At 36.0% G+C, this 21,491-nt stretch overlaps 1 protein-coding gene across 4 annotated transcripts in view; it reads left to right on the top strand.

Moving 5' to 3' along the window:
- Positions 1-18,964, top strand: part of LOC117412625 (E3 ubiquitin-protein ligase PDZRN3-B) — a 99,199-nt gene extending 80,235 nt beyond the window's left edge. For all 4 annotated transcript variants that reach the window (XM_058988665.1, XM_058988664.1, XM_034021139.3 and 1 more), the window contains 7 exons: positions 10,441-10,694; positions 11,714-11,801; positions 14,534-14,632; positions 15,261-15,323; positions 15,452-15,553; positions 15,865-15,981; positions 16,462-18,964. In XM_058988665.1, the coding sequence (XP_058844648.1) occupies positions 10,441-10,694; positions 11,714-11,801; positions 14,534-14,632; positions 15,261-15,323; positions 15,452-15,553; positions 15,865-15,981; positions 16,462-18,012 (2,274 nt within the window). In that variant the 3' untranslated portion in view covers positions 18,013-18,964. The remainder of the gene's footprint in view (positions 1-10,440; positions 10,695-11,713; positions 11,802-14,533; positions 14,633-15,260; positions 15,324-15,451; positions 15,554-15,864; positions 15,982-16,461) is intronic.
- The last annotated feature ends 2,527 nt before the right edge of the window (positions 18,965-21,491 follow it).

Here is a 21,491-nt window from a genome sequence, read left to right as displayed (position 1 = left end):
ACCCATCTTGTACAAACAATACCTCCATAAGCATCAGGAATCCAATGTTGATTTTCATTTGTGTATTAAGCAATGTAAGGAAATAAACCAGACATTTTCATTTTTCATAAACCATCAGTGCTTAGACAATATTAACCCTTTTCCTACCAAGCCTTCTGTTTAGTTGACAGTGAGCCAATATCTGCCACATTCAATTATCTTTTTCAATTCATCTTTTTTGTAATACCACTAAACATGTTTCATTGAAAGGGTTAGTCTACACAAGCTATCACCTTATTATAACCTATACATGGAGAATACCTTCCTAACAATTAGTTATTTGCGTTGTTGTTACATACTGTCCAACTTACATATCCATTTGTGTATACTGTATATCAATAGAACCTGCCATGCAGTCGTGATGCAAGCTGGTTTTGTATTGCACAGTATCAGTGATAATGTTATGATGACCAAGGGGTTTTTGCTGTAACATGAATTTTACAGATCCATTATAACATTTCTAGTTTATGGCAATATGAAGATATGGTCCATAAACAGATATCCTGATCTCACAATCAAAGGTGCATTGGTTGTCCAAATCTATTAAAACACCTGTATCTTTTTTTTTAGTTATGGATCTATGATGACAATCAATAAGCAATTTGTATTTGTGATGAGATGCCCAGAAAAACAGGCACATTTATAATAATACCGGTATTGTTCATTGTGTAGTAGTCGCCATACCTAAAACTAGGATTCAAGTTGAAAAGTAACATTGTCATTAAGGTTTTACATCCTAATTGTCTCATTGTAGTCATTGCATAATAGCATTAAGTGCATGCCTTTGAGGAGGATTAAAGTGTAGCTTTGGAAAAAAAATGTTTAAAGCAACTTCAAGGCTGATTCTGCAAAAACAGGATCTTTCTTTAGAGGAATGATTAAAAGATACAAGAAAGCTCAAAGCAGTACCACTCAAGTGACCTCAATAACTGTCATGAATTCAACACACTTGCATCAAAGCAGGAAGGTATGTGCTTCAACAAGATGCTGGTTCCAATAGATTTGCAGTCAGAGGTAGTTCAGCAAAAACTCTGTTTGACAGTCTGGAGACCCTTAATCTTCAGAAAACTGCCCTTTAATGACTGTGGCGCCCGTCTGTGACTCTGAAGTCCCCCTTCCTTAATTAGAACTTTACCACAAACTGGTAATTGAAATGTTTCTTCTGACCTAGCCTTTAATAATGCATTACTTCTGCTTGTGTTTACTTTTATTTGATTTGATTGTTTAAGGCTGAATGGGCTGATCTCTAAGCATTTTAGTGACCACGTCTTATAGATGCTGTGTGTGTCTTAAGTTACTCAAAAAAAGCATTTGAGTTGTGTGTCATACACAAAACAAAATTAGCCTGATGAACAAAACATTTGATTCAAGTTAACTATTTTATCATAAGTTCAAGTGATTGCCCAGTACACAGTATCCATCTGAGCCTATTCTGAAAACCAGTGTGGTGCTTCCAAATGAATCACAGCAGGGTAATATCTGGAAGGCAAGCCAGCCAACAACAAATAATAGGTAGTTGTGAATTATTTATATCATGATTCCTACTGTTGCTGGATGCTTTTATTATTTGTGGTATTTATTTATTTATTTATTTTTAAAAGAAAGACGTTTACATTGTGTTGTGTCATAAGAAAAAAAAATATATATATATATATTATTTTGTCTTGCGAAGAATGGAGATGAGTCTGCTCTTTATTTAATTTAAGCCATGTGGCAACAAATGACAGTGTTTTCTAAACAGATCGTTCAATAAGGTGGTCTATCAGCCTTCATTAAAAATAAAAGAATACATTTGTTTCAAGTGTAAAAACAATATTAGGAGAAGGTTGATGGTGTCTTACAGCAGAAATATGTTTGCCACAAAATATATCTATTGTATTAATATTAATAATAATACTGCATTCAGTATAAGAGCAGATAATATTACATTGCAGATTGTATACACTGCATGTATGTGCCCAGTGCAAAAGAAGCACTTCCTAAGCAGATTGTACATAGTGCTTTCTTCTGCAAATAGGTAATGAAGCTTGACAGTTGTAGGGTTAAAAGAAAGAACATTGTGCTGGTGAAGCCTAAATAATGCAATGTAGTTAATTTAATAACAGGCAGGTTTACGGTTGTACATTTACACATCTGTCTAATGCTGTGAAGCAGGTGGCAGGGAGCCACAGGGGAGAAGACATTGGAGACGGCTTCTCACCGCCGTACTGTCACATACGACTGAGGCAAAGAAGACAAGAGAGGGAACCTTGAAGGCAATCACAGAGTGCAAGTTAAAGGAACGAAGCCCCCTCTGTTCTGCATTTATAATTCAGGAGAGGGTCACTGGTTTAGATTGAAAACTTACATTGGTTACTGATATTCAAAGCAGGAGCACCTGAAGGCTTGTAAGTATGGTAGCACATCTTTTGAAAATGTGTGCAGTCAGTGGCTGAAAGCTGTGGGTTGTATCCAGTGGCAGTTGCCCATCTCCCTGGTAGCCAAGTATAGATTTGCTGCCTATGCCAGTTGGTATTGGAACATGTCCAGAGATTCTCACTTTACACTGGAAATGACTACAGAAGCATCTCTTAGGTATAATCAGCAGAGGAGGCACATTTTGATAATGGTCTCAAGTATAAATCTGTTTTTTGTTTATCCATGTTTATTTAAGAGACATTTAGGAAGCTGCATGACACACATACAAGACTGCCTATTGGAGCTTCCTATAAGTAGCTTCATGTGAATTGTATAGGATTCTCGTTTATTCTAACGTCGATAAAGTGTAATATTACACAGCGTCAGAACCACTGTGTAATTTGTTTGTATTGCTGTGCTTCTGTCGTTCTGAAAAAAATGCACACTGAAATGTGTCTGTTTAAACATTTGCATATCAAACTGGCTTGTTTGAAAGTGACACTGCAAATTTGCCAAAGTGCAGTGTAAACGTGTGTTCAGGGCCTAAGAAGGATGCCTTCTATTGTGCGGTAACATCACATCCTGAATAAAACATTGAAACACCACCAGGGTTTCAGGAGTTACTAAAAATAACCTAGTAGCCGTTTTAATTTGTATTAGTCCCATTATTCCTCATTACTAGGTTACAGGTCTTCGTGCCTAGCCTCTAAGCATTGGAGCCTCTTACAGCTTTAGAGGCAGTATTATTAAGTGTAAATACAGTTACAAATGCGTATCTAAACTGACAGCTGGACATGACCTGTGACTCTGAAACACACATGTTCACTTTCCATACCAAGGGACAGTGGTTTATTGCGATATCCATATATTTTGGGTGAGTAATGCTTGCTCCTTTCCCAATGCCGTTTCTGAACTGGAATAAAACACTTAATTTGAAGGTTCTGTTAGTGCATGGCCATCAGTGGAACAACAAGACACAGTACATTGGGACTAAACTAGACTAGTTGAAAAGACTGAACAGCTGCTGTGCAAAAAAAGTGGCTGGAGTAAATTGTATAAGGATTTTCTGTCAAGTCTTAAATCATAGCTTAACAAAATGAGGCTCTTTTTTTCTACATCATGTGGTATTCATAGCAATGATTGCTATACTATTACTAATGAAGGATGACAGCCCATTATTGTCAAGCTGCTCTGTAAGGTCTCAGCCTCCTCAGGTTGACTTGAGACAGTTTTATCATCATCTGTTTCATAGATTTTGCTCTACAGCTTTTTACACATACGTTGTTAATTGCCTTTTATTTGACTGTCGCTAAAACTACATTTACACATTTCTCTTATCTATTTTAGACTTCTCCTTCAGAAAAGCTTTTTTGGTATTGGGTAAGGTTTGGAGTCATACCAAATAATAAGGACTTAACAATAACTGAAATAACTGATTTGTGACGCTGTTGTATATTGCATTGATATCTCCCTGGATAAGAAAATGCCATTCCAACGTTTAAATAAGATTAAGAAAGAGAATAAATAATGGCTTCTTTTTTATTTCTCCATGCTAATTAACTACTTTTACTTAGGCTGTTTATCCTTCCTTCTTCCTTCAATAATACATCATGCTAATATAAAGGCTTCTGTGTTGTAATTTAGCAAAGAAAATGTCTTCTAACTTGGTAACTGTTTTCATGAATTGCTGAAAAGAATAACATGCATACATGGAAAAAAGTCCATTATCAGGCTTAAAGAAAGTGTATTGCTTTTCTTAAGACTGTTAAAAGTAAAATAAAAGGAGGATTAACTGCAATTGCAACCAGAATTAACCTACATTTTGAACTCTCTTTCCGACACTCCATTTAAGGCATAAGCTTAAGCCTCTCCATCTTCTATGAAACCTTTAAAGTTGTAAAGCTTTCTTTATTTCTTAAAAGGCATCATTCTAAGGATTTTCTTAAGTAGTGTATCAGACCATAGAGAGTGCTTGAGACATCTGTGGGCAGTTGGAATGAGCATTTAGAGGCTGCGCTTCCCAAGGATTTTCATGGCTTTCAAGAAATTGAAGACTACTGATTTGTGTGAGATATACAAGTGCTAGCTGTAGGTATCTTTTTAGAGCAGGGGTCTCCAGCCCTGGTCCTGGAGAGCTACAGTGCCTTCTGGTTTTCGTTTAATCCGAGTTCTCAGTTACTTAATTGAACCAATTATTAGCTTAATTAGTCAAGATTAACATGTTCCAGATCTTTAACCGTTGATGATGTAAAGATGTAAAGCCTGCAGGATTGGGGCTCTCCGAGACCAGGAGACCAATGCTTTAGAGTAATGACTGCAAGTTCATAAAACTTCAAAATGAACCTACAGTATCTGAATAGCTTTTCAATTACAAGTTATACAGTTCATTTTAAAATAATGGCAACAAAAACAGATGTTCCAGTGGACAGAAGTTTCAGAAATGTCTTACACACAATTATGTGAAAGCAGAACAAAGGTGAATCCCACTATAAAGAAGATGACTGAGCCTCCTTGGCATTTGGTCTGTATAAAAAAAAAAAAAAAAACATGAAATGCTAACACCTGCTGCTCTGTGTTCAGAATTTAATTATGTCCGATATAAATTAATGGAATTAGCAGCAAGGTGTAAATACAGCAGTGTTTGATAATTTAAATGATCTCCAGAACAATGATTTTACTAAAAACAGTGTAATGAGATGTTTAGAAATATCTCTGATGTTCTGACCTTGACTGGGGCACAGATTTGAAGTAAGGAACACAGTATGCAACATCACCTCCAGCTGAGAATAACAGACTGTCTGTCTCTCGAAATAACAAGGGGGATTACAGCAGGAAAAATTACATTTTTGACCAGGATGATACAAGCCTGATATCTTTAATGAAAAGTGGCACGGCATTGTTTCTGAGAAGTGCCCTGGTACTTCACCCCCCCCCAAAAAATTTGAAATTTGATGTCAGCCCTAGTGAAGCAAGGCCTTGTTCCAGACCTCATTACCATTCTTTTAAGAAAAAGAAAACACAAAAAGAGCCAGTCAGAGTAAAATGTAAGCAGTTTAATATAGCAGTGTTCACTGAGAGGTGTCAGTTCCCCTCTGCAACCTGTCAGTCATAGCTTTACATGGCACCGTGCCCTTCCTAACAAAGGACACACTGTGTTGAGTTTATATTAAAAGGATTCAGGTGCTTAATAATCTAAAGGGGAGCTTAAAGTATAAACCTTATATATAACAAAATTGATAATGCTGTTTTTTTCCCCTAAAGTAACCTGATTCAGCCTTATTTAAAAAAAAGCTTTGACCTACATGTCATACGACAAATAAATTGCATTATTTGAATGTGCGGTTACGTCATGCTATCTGAAATCCTGAACATAAAAAGGAATGGAAAGTATTAACAGGATACCCAGACACTCTAAGAGTTCACTGTACCATGCAAGCTTCATAAGGATTATCATTATTGTAACTTGGATTAAACACTCTCAGGGTTTGCTGAATGTATAACAACTTCTAACACATGCATGACGTATTGAGAAATAAATACAAGTTTTTGCGTTATTGTGAGGTCTGGTAATAAAGGGATCAATTGTTAGCATACTGATAAAGGATCTGTTGAGATGTAAGAGATACCAGTAAGGCCTGTTCCAGTAAAATACCATACAAGTAATTGTCTAAATGGATAAGCCTATCCCAGTAACCCAACTGCATATCACATTATTTGTATGAGATGATATTTATCCTTGTAGCTCTTTAAATTCCTTTTTTTTATTGGATAACAGCACAAGCCATTCTCTACGAAGCCATCTAGCAAGTGAGGTCTGAGCTGTAAGTGGTATTGGTCTGCCCCTAACTAAGTGCTAATCATGTTCCATGTTCAGTCAAGTGAAAGGCACTGGCTACAATGGGAGTGGCAGTGCTTTGTTTAGGGTGTGCTGCCTTTGTGAAACAGTGGGAAGCCTGGAGAATGATTACTGTCTGTAGTTGTAAAGCCCAGGACAGTAAGCAGAAGAAAGATCTCGCCACACATGACATTTATCTTACACAGCTGATCTATAGTGTTGTAAATTGCTCCCCTGAGCTCAGGGACGAAGACAGGCTTGGAGGAAAGTTGTCCTAGAGTGAATACACAATGTTGTGTTTTGTGACAGGAACTAGAGGCGTTATCCTCCATTTCTAACCAATAAGTTAAAGTGCATATATCTGTTAAAAGTTCAGAAATTTACAAAGATTTAATATATATATATATGCGTTGGAAGATCAGATATCCTGGTGGATGCCTCATGTTTACCTTCTTCAGTAAGAAATGCATGAGCCAATCAGAATGCTTTGTTACATTGTGTAACCAATGAGTGAGAGTCGGTAAAGGGTGTTTGCCAAGGGCTTCAGCTTTCTGCATTACAAATAACTGGGAATAAAATCCAAACACAAAACACTGACTGGTAAGCAATTGTTAGTTAAGTAGTGTGAAAGTGCTGGAATATTTCTTCAATTTAAATGTTTGAGGAGTAAAACTTGGGTCCATTTTAGATGATCCAATTATCCTTCAGGCTTGGATTAGCAATAATCCCTTTTAGTTATTAACAACCGCAAAAGCTCTTCAAAGTTTAAGAGTACAATTTTCCATTTATTTGACTTTCTGTTAATATTGATATCAACACAAGATGAAGCCTATTGGACATTCTGTAAAAAGCCATTTAAATATTGCATTAAATCCTGGGTTATATTCATACATTAAAAGCTGTGAATATGAATTATGTATGTACCCAGTTAAGCAGGGTCTTTTCAGGTGAACTGGTTCAGAAAAATGAAATTGTTTGACACAGCTGTACTCCTAGTGTGGACTAGTCTACCTCTTGACAAATCCCTATAGGCAGTTAAAGATATTTTAGAAAAACTGTTTGAGCCATTGACTCAATTTCTGTACACCTGTGAAGGCTGAAAAGGTAAACAAAAAAGTTCAATATTTTCTGTTATAACCCTTCCTCTGGGAAGAAAAAAAACATTAGCGCACTGATAGATACTATAGATTATTGTTTTAAAAAAGCATTATAAAAAAGGTTATTATCTTATAAGCACATGCATTTACAGAAAAAAAATTATCAGTATAACATTATCGCTATTTGGATAGCATGATCCACTTTGTAATGTCAGTTTTTTCAATGGTTTTTGTCACTTTTGTTTTCAAAGTGTTTATAATTAGTTTGAATTGTTAAATTAACATTCAATATTTGTTTTTAATCAATATTTTAAACTATTAGAGAACGAATTGCCATGCCAATTAAAAATTTCTGTATGTAAACATTTATGTCGGGATAGCTCATTGTTTTAATGATAGACAAGGAACATATATACAGCAATTCTCTGTGAAGTGAAGGATCCATTAGAAAATCTTCTTGGATCAATATCAATTGTGGTATAATCATAAACTATAGCATCCCTTTCATCTTCAATTAAAATGAAAGAGTTGTAAAAACACCAAGGAGCAGTTTAAATGTGTCAAGTGGCGCATCCGGGTTTAATTAGCTACTTAATAGCAACATACTGTAGCCTTTTTCACAAATTAATCTTCATAGGTTAAAATATTGTGTTCAGTACATTTCCAAGGGGAGGCCATATTTTTCACTGTGGAGAAATTACTTTATTAAATGAGGGCACCTCATTTCAGTTTGTGTAACGACCTTGATTAATCAAAGCTGGGCTCATGCTAATTAATATCTCATTTTGCTCAGCAGTTTGACCTTATAAACTAGTAAGAGTTATTAACATGTTATCATATATCATCCTTTGACTTTAATGTTCATTGGATGTGGAAGTACAGTTTTCTATTTTTACTTTGATCAATAAAAAGGAATGTTCTGCTGCATCATCATTGGTGCATCATGGTTATTGTGTATGCATTATGTCTGAGCCGCATGTAATTTAGAGTTAAAAAAAAAAAAAACATAACTAGAATATTGAGTGGGAAAATTGATTTTCCTAATTTCAAAGCAACTTTTGATCAGGAGGAAAATGTTGAATAGGAGAGCCAAAGATACATTTAATTACATTTGGAGGCAGCGCGTGTAGTGTTTGCATTGAGCATATTTATTCAATGTTACAATAAGCAGACCTGTAGTTTGTAAAGAAAAAGTAATATTTGTACTGTACATTTGTTTGCACACTTATTATACATTTGAAAGGTCAGTAAAATGTGTCATTGAAGTTGTATCAGTTGCGAGAAGCAATATGGTTTGGGTATTATTACAACCATTACAAGTTAGTTTGTGTGGTCGAGTGGTTAAAGAAATGGGCTTGTAACCAGAAGGTCCCCGGTTCAAATCCCACCTCAACCACTGACTCATTGTGTGACCCTCCTTGTGCCTTGTCTTTCGGGTGAGATGTAATTGTAAGTGACTCTGCAGCTGATGCATAGTTCACACACCCTAGTCTCTGTAAGTCGCCTTGGATAAAGGTGTCTGCTAAATAAATAAATAAATTACAGTCATTACAAATTCGTTTTGTGTACACTTCCATTGTTTCTGTTTAAAGGCACCGGTAAAGTGTATATAAAAGACAGCTTTTGCATCATTGAAGTTAATCTGTATTATACTATCCTTTGACCATGGTAAATGTGCTTGTTAGTTTTGCAGTTTCCCTTACTGTTCCCATTCTTATACAACTGTATTGCATTTACCATCCTTATTCTTGGTTAACTATTTTTAAAAGCCTCCCCCATGTGTACATATGATGAACCATGTGCTCCAGTGATTTACCATAATTTAGTACAATTTGCAATGTTTTACCACGGTGTCCAGCAACATTTAAAAAGAGCTACCCAACATGATAGGTTTGGTCATTTCTGTACACATATGTTCTATATACATATTTCTGTATTTCTAGAGGATAGGATTATGAGAAAATGTCTAATGATCATATTAACAAAATTAAACTACTAAACTGTCTAGTCGTGACACTTTTTAATTTCCTGAGGGAGAGGCTTTATAAAAGGGCTCTTTTAAAATGTACTGTTTTTGAAGTTTAAAGTCCATTTGTTTGAGCAGATAAAAGCTCACAGTGAGCAGCTGTGGTTGTGTGATGTTGATGCATATCTGCCTTCACATTGGGGTCTCCAGCGAGTGCTCTTAGTGTTAACATATCCTGAGGTAATTAGTAGAGCTTCTCTGAAGAAAGCAAACCATCAGAAGTGCTGGTGGCTTCTATCCATCTGTATCACCTGTGTCTCCTGGTGAGAATATTTATTGAGAAGTACTCTTCAAGGCCACAACTACAAATATTTCCACCACAAAAAGTAAACAGTGTTCCAATAGATAAGCTAAAGCAGGTGTTCCCAGCATGAACATTGATGTACAGTCTAGTTGTGTCTATGCTTATTGCCTGTATGTCTGAAGTAATAGCATTCAAATTAAATTCAGCATTTATCAAAGTCTTTCCTATTTTTTTTTTTTTTAAGAGAAAACTTATTCAAATTGAAAATTGAAATTAAAAGAACTAACCTTGGTCAATCATTCAGTATACAGATTTGCATTCTAATACACTTCTGGCCCTGGTGTGCTAAACTCTGTAATCTGAAAAGTCTATAGACAAGTTTAAAGGCAGACAGGTCAATATTAAAAAAAAAAAAATTAAGATTAACCTGAGCTTAAATGTATTGTAACATATATAGCGCAGAATTATTGCACTGTACTTATTAGTATTAGTAGTATTTATTATTATTATTATTATTATGTTTATGGAAATTTGTTCTACCTTTTATTAATTTAAAACAAAACTTTGCAATTAATTGCGCTCCTTTTTTTATCTTCACTTGTGACTGTTTGTCATGGTAAAAGTCTAGCAATGTGTAGTAAATCATGCGTTGTAGAAACGTGTCAATGCTTTGTAAAATTATGCAAGAACTACTGTAAACTATACATTTACAGAAGTATAAGGACATCCTTATTTTCTCCCAAATAGGTACTGTACTTGCTCTAAAAGGGTAACACAAATTTTATTTTGCTGTGTTTAATAGGTCAATGGTAAAGATTTGTCCAAGGCGACCCATGAACAGGCAGTAGAAGCTTTCAGAACAGCCAAGGAGCCAATCGTGGTTCAAGTTCTACGAAGAGCTCCTAGAACCAAAATGCTCAACCCTGCCCATGAGTCTCAGCTGCTGGATACAGGCACACAGACTGACATAACCTTTGAACACATCATGGCTCTTGCAAAGCGCACCACCCCCACCCCACCTGTGGCAGTACTTGAGCAATACCTGTTGCCAGAAGAGTAAGTTGAAACTTTGAAGCTTTTTTTTACTTGTTATGCACAGTGCTTTCTAAACACTTACTTATCTTAATGTTAAGCATATTATGTGAATAAATTGTTATAACACACACTTGAGACAAAAGTGGGCCTGTTCAAAAGATCCCATAACATAACAAAAATCTTATACACACTTAACATTTACATTGAATGCCTTTCACTCTTTCAGAAAGGCCACCACATTCTTTCAAGCTTTAATTTCATTTGAAGTAAGGGTTTGCTATACACTTGCATATTTCAAGGATCACTTATTAGGCATACAGCACTGCAATTATTAAAACAAATATATAGTTTGACACAAAATGGAAAAATGCAGTTCAATTAAACATTCACTTACACAGTATACACCAATGTCTATGTGGATAACCAAACCTAGGGTGGGTATGTATAAATATTATCCGGGCTAATTAATATTAGTTTCAGCCCTTCTGCTAAATTAGAAGTGTAATCAACAAGAGTCAATGACAGAATTCAATGCTAACCTTTCAGTGGTAACAGTAGAAATAACCATTACAATCTTCCATATGTGATAACTTGATAGAGATAAAAGTGAAATATATATAGATTCTAAAATAAAATATTCACTATTCATGTTTATTATGTGTTAGATCATAATGGTTCTAGATACTAAAGCTCTATAGGTTTGAATGGCATACATTCACAATTATTTTCCTATAAAGAAATCTCTTTATGTTGTACAATTGAGCCATTGATACCCTATTTCAGAGTGGATTGTCATTACATTAATGGAGTCAAGGCTCTGAAGCTTGTGTTCAGATTAACAAAATGACCTTGATGATAAAACATAAAACCAAATCGGTAGAAGATTGAATGATAATATAAGGTACAGAATGAGCACAGAACTTAATTTCTATCAAATCTGTCTAAATATTCAATTGACCTTGAACAGGATAATTTTGATGTTTTTGTGTTAAGAAGAAGTATTAACACATCAGTTTATTGTTTTATATTAATTCTTTTAGACATTCACCAGGACATGAATATTATGACCCAAATGATTTCTTGGAAGGCATGCACCAGGAAATGGAGAGAGAAGAGTTGGAATATGAGGTACGAATAAGAATAACAGTATATTATGATGGTGCGATCACTTTTACAAAACAGCCAGAAGAATTTCTATAGCAAACTAGCTAGCACTGAGCAAATGGAAGAACATAGCAGCAACCCAGTCTTGTAATTAGCATTCCATACAGCAGCATCTCAATCCATGCAGACCACATGATCCCCGTAGCTTTGTAACAATTTTACTTATGAACACAGCTAATTTGTCTTTGTATACACATTTAAATATATGCCAGACAAGAGTTGAGATGCATGTTTAATATATATCATTAACAGATGCCAAGCGGCAACATCATTACTTACTTGTGACAACCGTTAATACACCTTTGATTGAGTTAACTAAAAATAAAAAAAGCTGTAGTCTGCATAAGAAAAACTGAGGCAGTATATTGTTCATGAACATTTGTATTTGTATACGTTTAAAGTGAAGAGAAGAAAGGTCATTGGCCTTCCACTGTGTGGCCCAAATTTTAGCATCAATAACTTTGACTTTGATAGACTACGTTGTGCCAAAAGGTGAACGGCCGCTTGACACAGGCAGCTGAGCATTAGAAAAACTCCCAGTGGCCTGATGGCATGTCTTGAAACCACTAAAGAACCTTGTTTAGTTCTTAAAGACAAAGATCAATGGATGGGTCAAAGCAATAACAGTGCTCTCCCTGTCGACCTCTCCTTGTGCTTTTTGTTCTTATTGATAAATGCTCTCTAACAGACCACAGAGGCCCGATATCCATTTACTGTAATGGAAATGTCAAGGCAGCAAAAGAAAAATATCAAATCATTCTTCAAGGCTTCAGTGTAGAGGACATTGCCTGAATCTAAAGTTTCTGCATTTGTAGTGCAGTACCACAGTCCCGGATGGTACTGTTTTGCAGTATTTGGTCTGCATCCTTGTTTTTGCCATTTCTGGTAGGGCTTTGGGCTCACACAGTACTATTATAATAGCAGAGAGTTTCCAGATTGGTAGGGGTGCTCAGATAAACTTGCAGAATCTTTTTTATATATATATATATATATATTTGACCTGTTGGTATCGCCTTGTAATTACATTAGTGCTTTGTTGCCACTTTTCAGTCAGGCACTCCAATTATTAAAGATATGTAAGAAAAAAATATCTTATTTGGAAGCCAAGATTAAACATTGTGCTTTGTTGCCACTTTTCAGTCAGGCACTCCAATTATTACAGATATGTAAGAAAAAAATATCTTATTTGGGAGCCAAGATTAAACATTGTAAATGTTAATATGAGAAAACAAATCTGTAAGTTCTGACTTTAGGCTTCAACCTGGTCACAAGTAACTAAATGGTTCCATCAATTAAGTCTAACAGGGAAGATGACATGTTTACTGTAGGTATAGTATGTATTCATGCTTGTATTAACCTTTCAAGTACCATGTTATTATATTGTAATACAACTACAGTGTCAAAGTATCTTGTCGGGTTTGCTTGTTTGTTCTTTAGTACAGTGATTTACCTTTTAGCACACTCTGAAAGTTAATGTTAAAGGTTGTAAGAAGTATACAGCAAGTCATAAATATATCACCAATCGCAATGTTTTACTGCCAGGGTCTGAAGTTTTTTACATCTGACATGAAGTACCTTATGATTAGAAATGTACAGGCTGACATGGGAGTGCTTCATTTCTCTTGCTATAATATATAGTTTTCCATGGACGGTATTGCGGGGAAAAGTGTTCCCAACCTCCTGAAATCCAATTATAAATCTTTCTTTTAGAACTATATTCATTTTCCCCCCAGAGTTTTTATATTTAATAGTTCAGTCATTTACATGTTGTTTTGATGGAGTCAGAAAATTACTTATCTTTATATGACGTTGCGGAAAAGCATTTAATGACTTGCTGTCAAAACAGCACCTCAACCACTATTAAACACATATTAATATGCTGGCTATTTCACTGAATGTATTGAAAAAGGGAATACAGTAGCAAAACATGCAGTATTATAAAACAAATCTATTAAAATGAATGCTCTTCATATTGCACCAAACCCAGTGTTTCACGTCATAGTGTCCTTCTGCATGCGTTTTTATTTTCTCAGCTTTAAAATGTATCTTCTGTTTTAATACCTTTAATACATGGAATATATTTGTACTTACATGAGTGCTGATCATTTTAGCAATGAGCACTTCACTGCCGGTGTTATTGATTGAGTAGGTAAAATGTCAGTAGCATTCACTACCATGTTATTTAACAAAGTACACATGTTGACAAGTCAATAAGAAGAGGCTGTTGGCCTGTCAGTGCTTGGCAGCTGCCATTTATCAATAAATAATCCATCTTCAATTTGCTTAATAGCTTCAAAGCATTCAAGGTTTTTATACTCCAGTCTTTGAATGAGAGCAAACTTAAATACATATTCAATACAGTGTACTTATGATGACTGTTACGTGATCAGTATTTTTAGTGGTTTACAAATTCTAGGTTAGATATAGTTAGTAATTACAAAACATATTTGTCACTCAAGCCTTCCCTTCTTGGCAGTTATCATCAGCAGAATACTAAAGTGGGTTCCACAAATGAAACCAAGGGAACCCTTTAATTGAATAAATTCAGATGTTAATATAAAGATATTTACATAAATGAAAAAAAAAAACGTATGAATTACGGTAAAAATGTACCTGTACTTTGTTACTTTGAACCATTTTTCATACACAGCAAAAAATGAAACCAGTTTAATTGACACTTTTTTTTTTTTCTTTAGGAAGTGGACTTGTACAGACTTAACAGCCAAGACAAGCTTGGGCTCACACTGTGCTATAGAACAGATGATGAAGATGACACAGGGATCTATGTGAGCGAGGTAGGTGCACCGTGAATTTCGTTTTGAACGTGCATTGTAAATCTGTTTCATCTGCTGTATCTACTGAAATGAAAGAGCCACGCATCAGTAGTGTTCAGAGCTTGTGGGGGCAGGTTTTATATCAAGGACATTACCCCAAATCCCTTTTTTTTGTTAGTGGCTGTAAGAAGGGAATTGGAGGTGACATTTGTACACTTCCCATCTATCATATTACAGTCTCTATAGCAACAGCCAATGTAAATGTTTTTTTTTTTTCTTTCAGCATTCCTTTCATGCGATTGCTTTTAGGTAATATATTATTCAGTGCTGTGATAGAATTGCCTTTAAAGATTTTGACTTTTATCAAGAACATATAGTCTTACATATAGAGACCTAAAAACATATAAAATACTAAATATGCCATACTTCAATTAAAACATAAATGAGAGGTAGTTGCCTAAAATAGGCACTAATGGATAATAAGAAATAAAAGAAACATGATTATATGTATACATATATATGTATATATATATACTGCAAACAATCAATTGATAGTTGGGAGGTGGTGTAAATTATCGAAGGGAATGTAGAGCTATATGGAAATTATATTTAAATCGCAATTATTTAAACTGTCTTCTTTCTTATTTAGATTGATCCAAATAGCATTGCTGCAAAAGATGGCCGAATCAGAGAAGGAGATCGAATTATCCAGGTACTTTATGTAGTTTAAATAGGAGTTTGCTGATAGCAAATCAAGTACATTGGTTTTGTATTTTGACAACCTTGCCTTTTATTTAATGTTAATTGATTGATTGATTGATTGATTTTTTTTTAATTAAGATTAATGGAATAGAGATTCAGAACAGAGAGGAAGCGGTGTCACTTCTGACCAGCGAAGACAACAAGAATGTGTCTCTCCTCGTAGCCAGGCCTGAGATTCAGGTGAGCGCTCATTTACAGTTATCTAGAATGCCAGTATACATCATTAATAATGTAAGAAGTAACAACTATGTCAACTGGGTTAGGTGAAATTCAGTATTAATACCTTCTTCTGATCGAGGGGCTTGAAGGATTACTGGAAGCTTAGGAGACGAACACAAAAAAAAGCCATTACTGTTACCCTTCTTTACAGAAGACTCGCTCGGAAGTGGGCTGTGTTACTTCATTTTGAGAGTTTTTCGACAAGCTTTTTGGTACAAACCGTATTACCATAAGCTGTCGATTAACTTATTTTTGTTGTTCGCTGTTTCTAGCTGGACGAAGGATGGATGGATGACGACAGGAATGACTTTCTTGATGATCTGCACATAGATATGCTGGAGGAGCAGCACCATCAGGCGATGCAATTTACTGCCAGCATGCTTCAGCAGGTAAGGTTATTCTGCAGTACAACGCATTGTCAAAAACGTCATATCGTATACATACTGTTTCGGTTCTGAAATTGTGAAGATTTCCCAAAACACATGTTTTTCAGGTTCAGTAATCATTTCGCATTTGATTATTTTGGTTCTGACTTGATTCTCCGAAAGATAATTATTAATAACATTTTCTTTTGGAGTTTGTAATGTCATGTTTTGTAGTTTATGTTATGTCCTAAACACTACACTTAACCCCAGCCAGCTTGGTTGTTAAGTTGAACATTCCTGTCAGTTTATTCAACAGTCATTATAAATTGTATGTTTTAATTTATATTTTGAACAGAATTAAAACATGTAAAGTAAAAATACAATATACAGTAATACAAATATAATAAAAAAAATATGCACAGATATGATCTATCAAATTAACTGTTTCGAAAATGAACAGCTTTTCATTTTGTTTGACAATTCTTCACTATTTTGTGTCTCCAGAAAAAGCACGATGAGGATGGAGGAACTACAGACACGGCTACAATTTTATCCAACCAGCACGAGAAAGACAGCGGAGTGGGGCGTACCGACGAGAGCACACGCAACGATGAGAGCTCAGAGCAGGAGAACATGGGAGACGACCACACCACTTCATCCAACACTTTAGGCAGTCGCAAGAAGCTGACTTACAGCCATGACACCCTGGGAAGTGGGGATATGCAGTTCAGCAATGAGTCCTTCATATCTGCCGATTACACCGATGCAGACTTTCTGGGGATTCCTGCAGACGAATGCGAAAGATTTCGAGAGCTTCTTGAGCTGAAGTGCCAAGTGAAGAGTGCAAACCAGTACAGCCTTTATTATCACACCAGTGCAATGGACATGAATAAAAGCGACCAGGAAAGTGTAGACAAGGAGTTGGAGATGCTGAACGAAGAGCTGAGAAGCATTGAGCTGGAATGCCTGAACATTGTACGAGCTCACAAGATGCAGCAGCTGAAAGAGCAGTACAGAGAGTCCTGGATGCTTCACAACAGCGGCTTCCACAACTACAACACCAGCATTGACGCTCGCAGACACGAGCTGTCTGATATCACAGAGCTGCCGGAGAAATCAGATAAGGACAGCTCGAGTGCTTACAATACTGGGGAGAGCTGCAGGAGCACTCCTCTTACACTGGAGATGTCCCCTGACAACTCTCTCCGCAGAACTGCTGATGATATCAACAGCCAGGGCAATGAAGGGGTGGTGGCCAACAGCACAGGGCCCAACGGAACAGCGCCAAAGGCTTCTCTGTCCCAAGCTGGAGGCCAAGAGTCGAGCTCTGTTAAATCCCGCTCCTACTCCTCTAAGGATTCTGACTCCAGCAAGCAGTCAGAGGGAAAGGATAGGAAAACTACAGATGCCAGCAAGACTTCAAAAGCTGGTAACTTATCATACCAGCACTCTCCCTACAAGCATGCTCACATCCCAGCTCATGCCCAGCACTATCAGAGTTACATGCAGTTGATCCAGCAGAAGTCAGCAGTAGAGTATGCCCAGAGCCAGATGAGCCTGGTCAGCATGTGCAGAGACCCCAGTTCTCCAAGCCAATTGGAACCTAAGATGGAGTGGAAGGTCAAGATCAGGAGTGATGGGACGCGGTACATCACTAAGAGGCCGGTGAGGGACAAGCTGCTCAAGGAGCGTGCGATAAGGATCAGAGAGGAGCGCAGCGGCATGACGACAGACGATGACGCAGTCAGCGAGATGAAAATGGGCCGCTACTGGAGCAAGGAGGAGCGCAAACAGCATATAGTACGAGCGAAGGAGCAGAGGCAGAGGCGAGAGTTCATGAAGCAGAGCAGACAGGATTGTCTGAAGGAGCAGGGCAGTGGAGAGGAGAAAAAGGAGGTGAATATTATTGAACTGAGCCACAAAAAGATGAACAAGAAGAGGAACAAGAAAGTTTTTGACAATTGGATGACGATCCAAGAACTGTTAACTCACGGCACTAAATCCCCAGATGGAACAAGAGTATACAATTCCCTTTTATCTGTAACCACTGTATAAGTGGGCTGTCTAAATAATGTAAATAAGATTCTACCAGTTGGGGTAGAAATTCCTGCCTCGTTAAATGTGGCAACCCTTTTTTTTGTGTAAATACAAAATGGTCCCCAGATGTTGAGCTACAATACCGACATGTAAAAGGTTGGGTATCAGAAATGTTTAAAAACAGATCATGAATTGTAGTATTGTTTTGAAGGCAAAATAAGTACAGATTTTTTTTCACATGCTTTCAATAATCTTTATACCTTTGTACCTTTTGAATAATACGTAAAACTGTTACACTTCTGGAACCTTTATACACCAATAGCCATAGCATCATTATTTTTTAGTTTTTAGTTTTACTACGATCTTTAAAATCCTCATGCAATTGTAGAAACAGAAAGCTTGCCTAGGTCATACAAATAACTGCCAATATGTATTTGTAAGAAGACATGTATTTTCTACCAGTATTTTACTGTATGTGTACTTTTACGTATTTTTAAATCAATATTTAGCTTCAAGGTTATTTGCAGTATCCTTTTTATATTGGACATTTGTAAATGTTTTTACACTTTTCCAAAGGATCATTGATGTTCCGGTTTGTCTGTACTTTAAAAACATTTTGTACTTGACTGTACTTTTTTAGTCTATATTAAAAGGCGCCATCAAATGGATTCTGCAAAAACGTAAAACACTTGCTAAAATTGACTTGCGGTAAAACAGGGCTGCTGTCTATTGATATCATTGCTACCTGCGAACAGCTGCAGCCTCTCAAATACATTTTGCATGTATAGTTAATTAATTTGTTTATACAAAACACTTGGAATTGTTAAAGCCTGTTGTAGTTACTGTGCGCTTTGTAGGATTGGATTGGATGTACTGAACTAAATAGTGCATTTTAATGAATCTTTAGTTAGCAGCACATTGTGATGTCTTGTAAAATGAGAGAAATAATAAATTATTGTTTTATATTTGATGAGCTTTCAAAATAGTGGGTGTTGTATGTTTCATTCTTGCATTTTGGTTAATTCAGGGGTCACAATGAAACTGAAGCCATTCCTTTGGTCAGGTCTATTTCACATTCTACATAAAACTACAAGTAATCTACAAGTTTGGGTTGAAAGGCATTGAAGTCAATGGCATTGTGAAGCTTCCTTGAAGACCATCAAATGTGCTTGTCATTTGCTTTTTGTAATGCTCCCCTCGTTTCACACATTGGCAGCCTTTATTTGTGATTTAATAAAATGCAGTTTTTGTTTCTTAGAAACTAAAGAGGCCCAATGGTATAGATTCAATTTAAGTGACCACTTTAGACTAACATTTTGCCATTATTTTTTTGATTGTTGAAGACGAAGATTGTTGATTCAGTCGAAATTCAGGGGAATACAAAACTATTGAGGGCCATATCTTGGCAATTGTATGAGTTGGAGATATTTCTGATACTGGAGATGTAGCTCCTGGAGATCATGGGAACCACTTCTCAGATTCTGATTAATCTGTGCTTTTTTATTTGATTGGAGATTCTGTTCCACATGCTGTAGATGCAGGCCAGGGAGACACATGGAATGTATTACATATATCTTTGTGTGTTATTTACAGTTCCTTTCAAATTAAAAGACTCCAAACAGTTATTTGTTAGCTATCTGACAGGAACTCAATCACCACAGACACACACAGACTGCTACCCAAAAACAGTATTAATATTGCCCTTCATTTTTAACACAAGCAGCACCACCAGAGACAATGAACTATAAATGCTGGCATTAAATTAAATTGTCTGCTCATAAATCAAGGTATTTTCTTATATCAATTGGGTTCATTCCATTAGACTGTTAGTCAGTGTAAACCTTTTTTTTTAAAATCAACTTTAGAAATATTGACTGCACCTTTTCATCAACTTTATTTTAATACAGACAGAGGCCATATATTCTGTAAATTAAGGTCTTCAGTTATGCATGATAAATTGCCACAGTTCAGGTATGTGTAGCTGTCAACTGGTTCCCCATATTCTCATTTTACTAGCCTATTGGTACTCGTCTAGCACAGACTTTATTTACTAGAACACGAAATGTGACATTTTTATACATTTCCTTTTCATCAGTAAATAAGTCAATAACGTCCAAAGCAGGAGAAACTATTTAATATCATACATATCATTCCTGACAGGAGTATTTGTTGGGGAAATGCACAGTAAACAGCTCTGAACTTAATTTACAGTACAAACTAAACTTGCACAACCCTAGAAACGTTGCCTCAATATGTAATAAAGAATTCTTACATGTAGCTCAGTATTACAGTTTAAACTCCCATGCTAGTCGTAATATAACTTGTAGTTCCATCAGCTGCTTCATTACTAATGTTTATCTTTAGATTAAAATGTTATTTTGCGTTACACATAAATGTGGGGTGCTGGTTGATCAGAAACATTAATTTGCATTAATGTATTTTGTATTAAGTTCAAAGGCGAAAGGTAGCATCTTGTATAGAAAAGACTTATATGACAGATTACTTATGGCAAGTGCGAGAATGCATTTGAGAGAATAGAGATATACTATTTAATATTTACTTCCTCGAACATTTACTAGTTTTGCTTTGTCCCTCAGATAGAACCCCCATTTGTCTTGATTTAGATGTAGATTTTAAAACCATTCTAAGGACCTGGGGCTCGGTTCTATATTACGAGATCACCTGCAATTTCGATTTGTTATCACCTGTTTCTATATTCGAGTTGAATCATAGCTGGTGGGTGTCGTGTTTCAATACGACAGATAGACTAGCCATGTCAAAAAATACATGAACCACACACCACAAGTAATGTATTTTGAATGGTCGTGGAAATCACATTTGCATAATCCTTAGTCATATGACTATCTATTTCTATCTAATGTATGCTGTATGTGTAATTGTATATGTTCCCACGTTTGGAACTGCACCATAAACACAGCATGGTGTTACTAATAAGGAGTTATTTAACAAGTCTAATTTAATATTTAACTAAATAATTATTAACTATGTTAGAACACATGTGACACATTTAAAAAAACAAAATATAATGAGCCTAATTGTTAAGGGGAATTGTGGGTTGTGTTAGGAGACAATCTGGACAGGAAAATCAGTGAAGGCATCTGCCGAAACAGCATAAAAAAGAAATCATTATACTAGCAGAGCTAGCTTACAGATATGCCTACTGCGAGAAGAAGTACAAATTAATAAGGACATTTTAATGTTTTAAATTCACAGCCGTGTAACATTTTCCTCAAAAGGGGAATCAAAAGGCCTGAAAATTGCAAATAAAATGAATGCGGCTCACGGGCCATAACATGGGATCAAACAGGCAGAGGCCCCCTCACCCTACACACTCTCAGCAGAAGAAGAGAGGATCACTATAATTTCTTGATCGATTTTCAATTTTATTTATTTATATAGCGCCTTTCTTACCACAGTATCTCAAAGCACTTTAAACGTGGTTACAGAGAAAGAAGTCTACAGTATCAAGAAATAGT

Source organism: Acipenser ruthenus, chromosome 16 (assembly GCF_902713425.1).
Source record: "Acipenser ruthenus chromosome 16, fAciRut3.2 maternal haplotype, whole genome shotgun sequence".
Classification (NCBI taxonomy): Eukaryota; Metazoa; Chordata; class Actinopteri; order Acipenseriformes; family Acipenseridae; genus Acipenser; species Acipenser ruthenus.
This window is presented reverse-complemented; position numbering and strand designations above follow the sequence as displayed.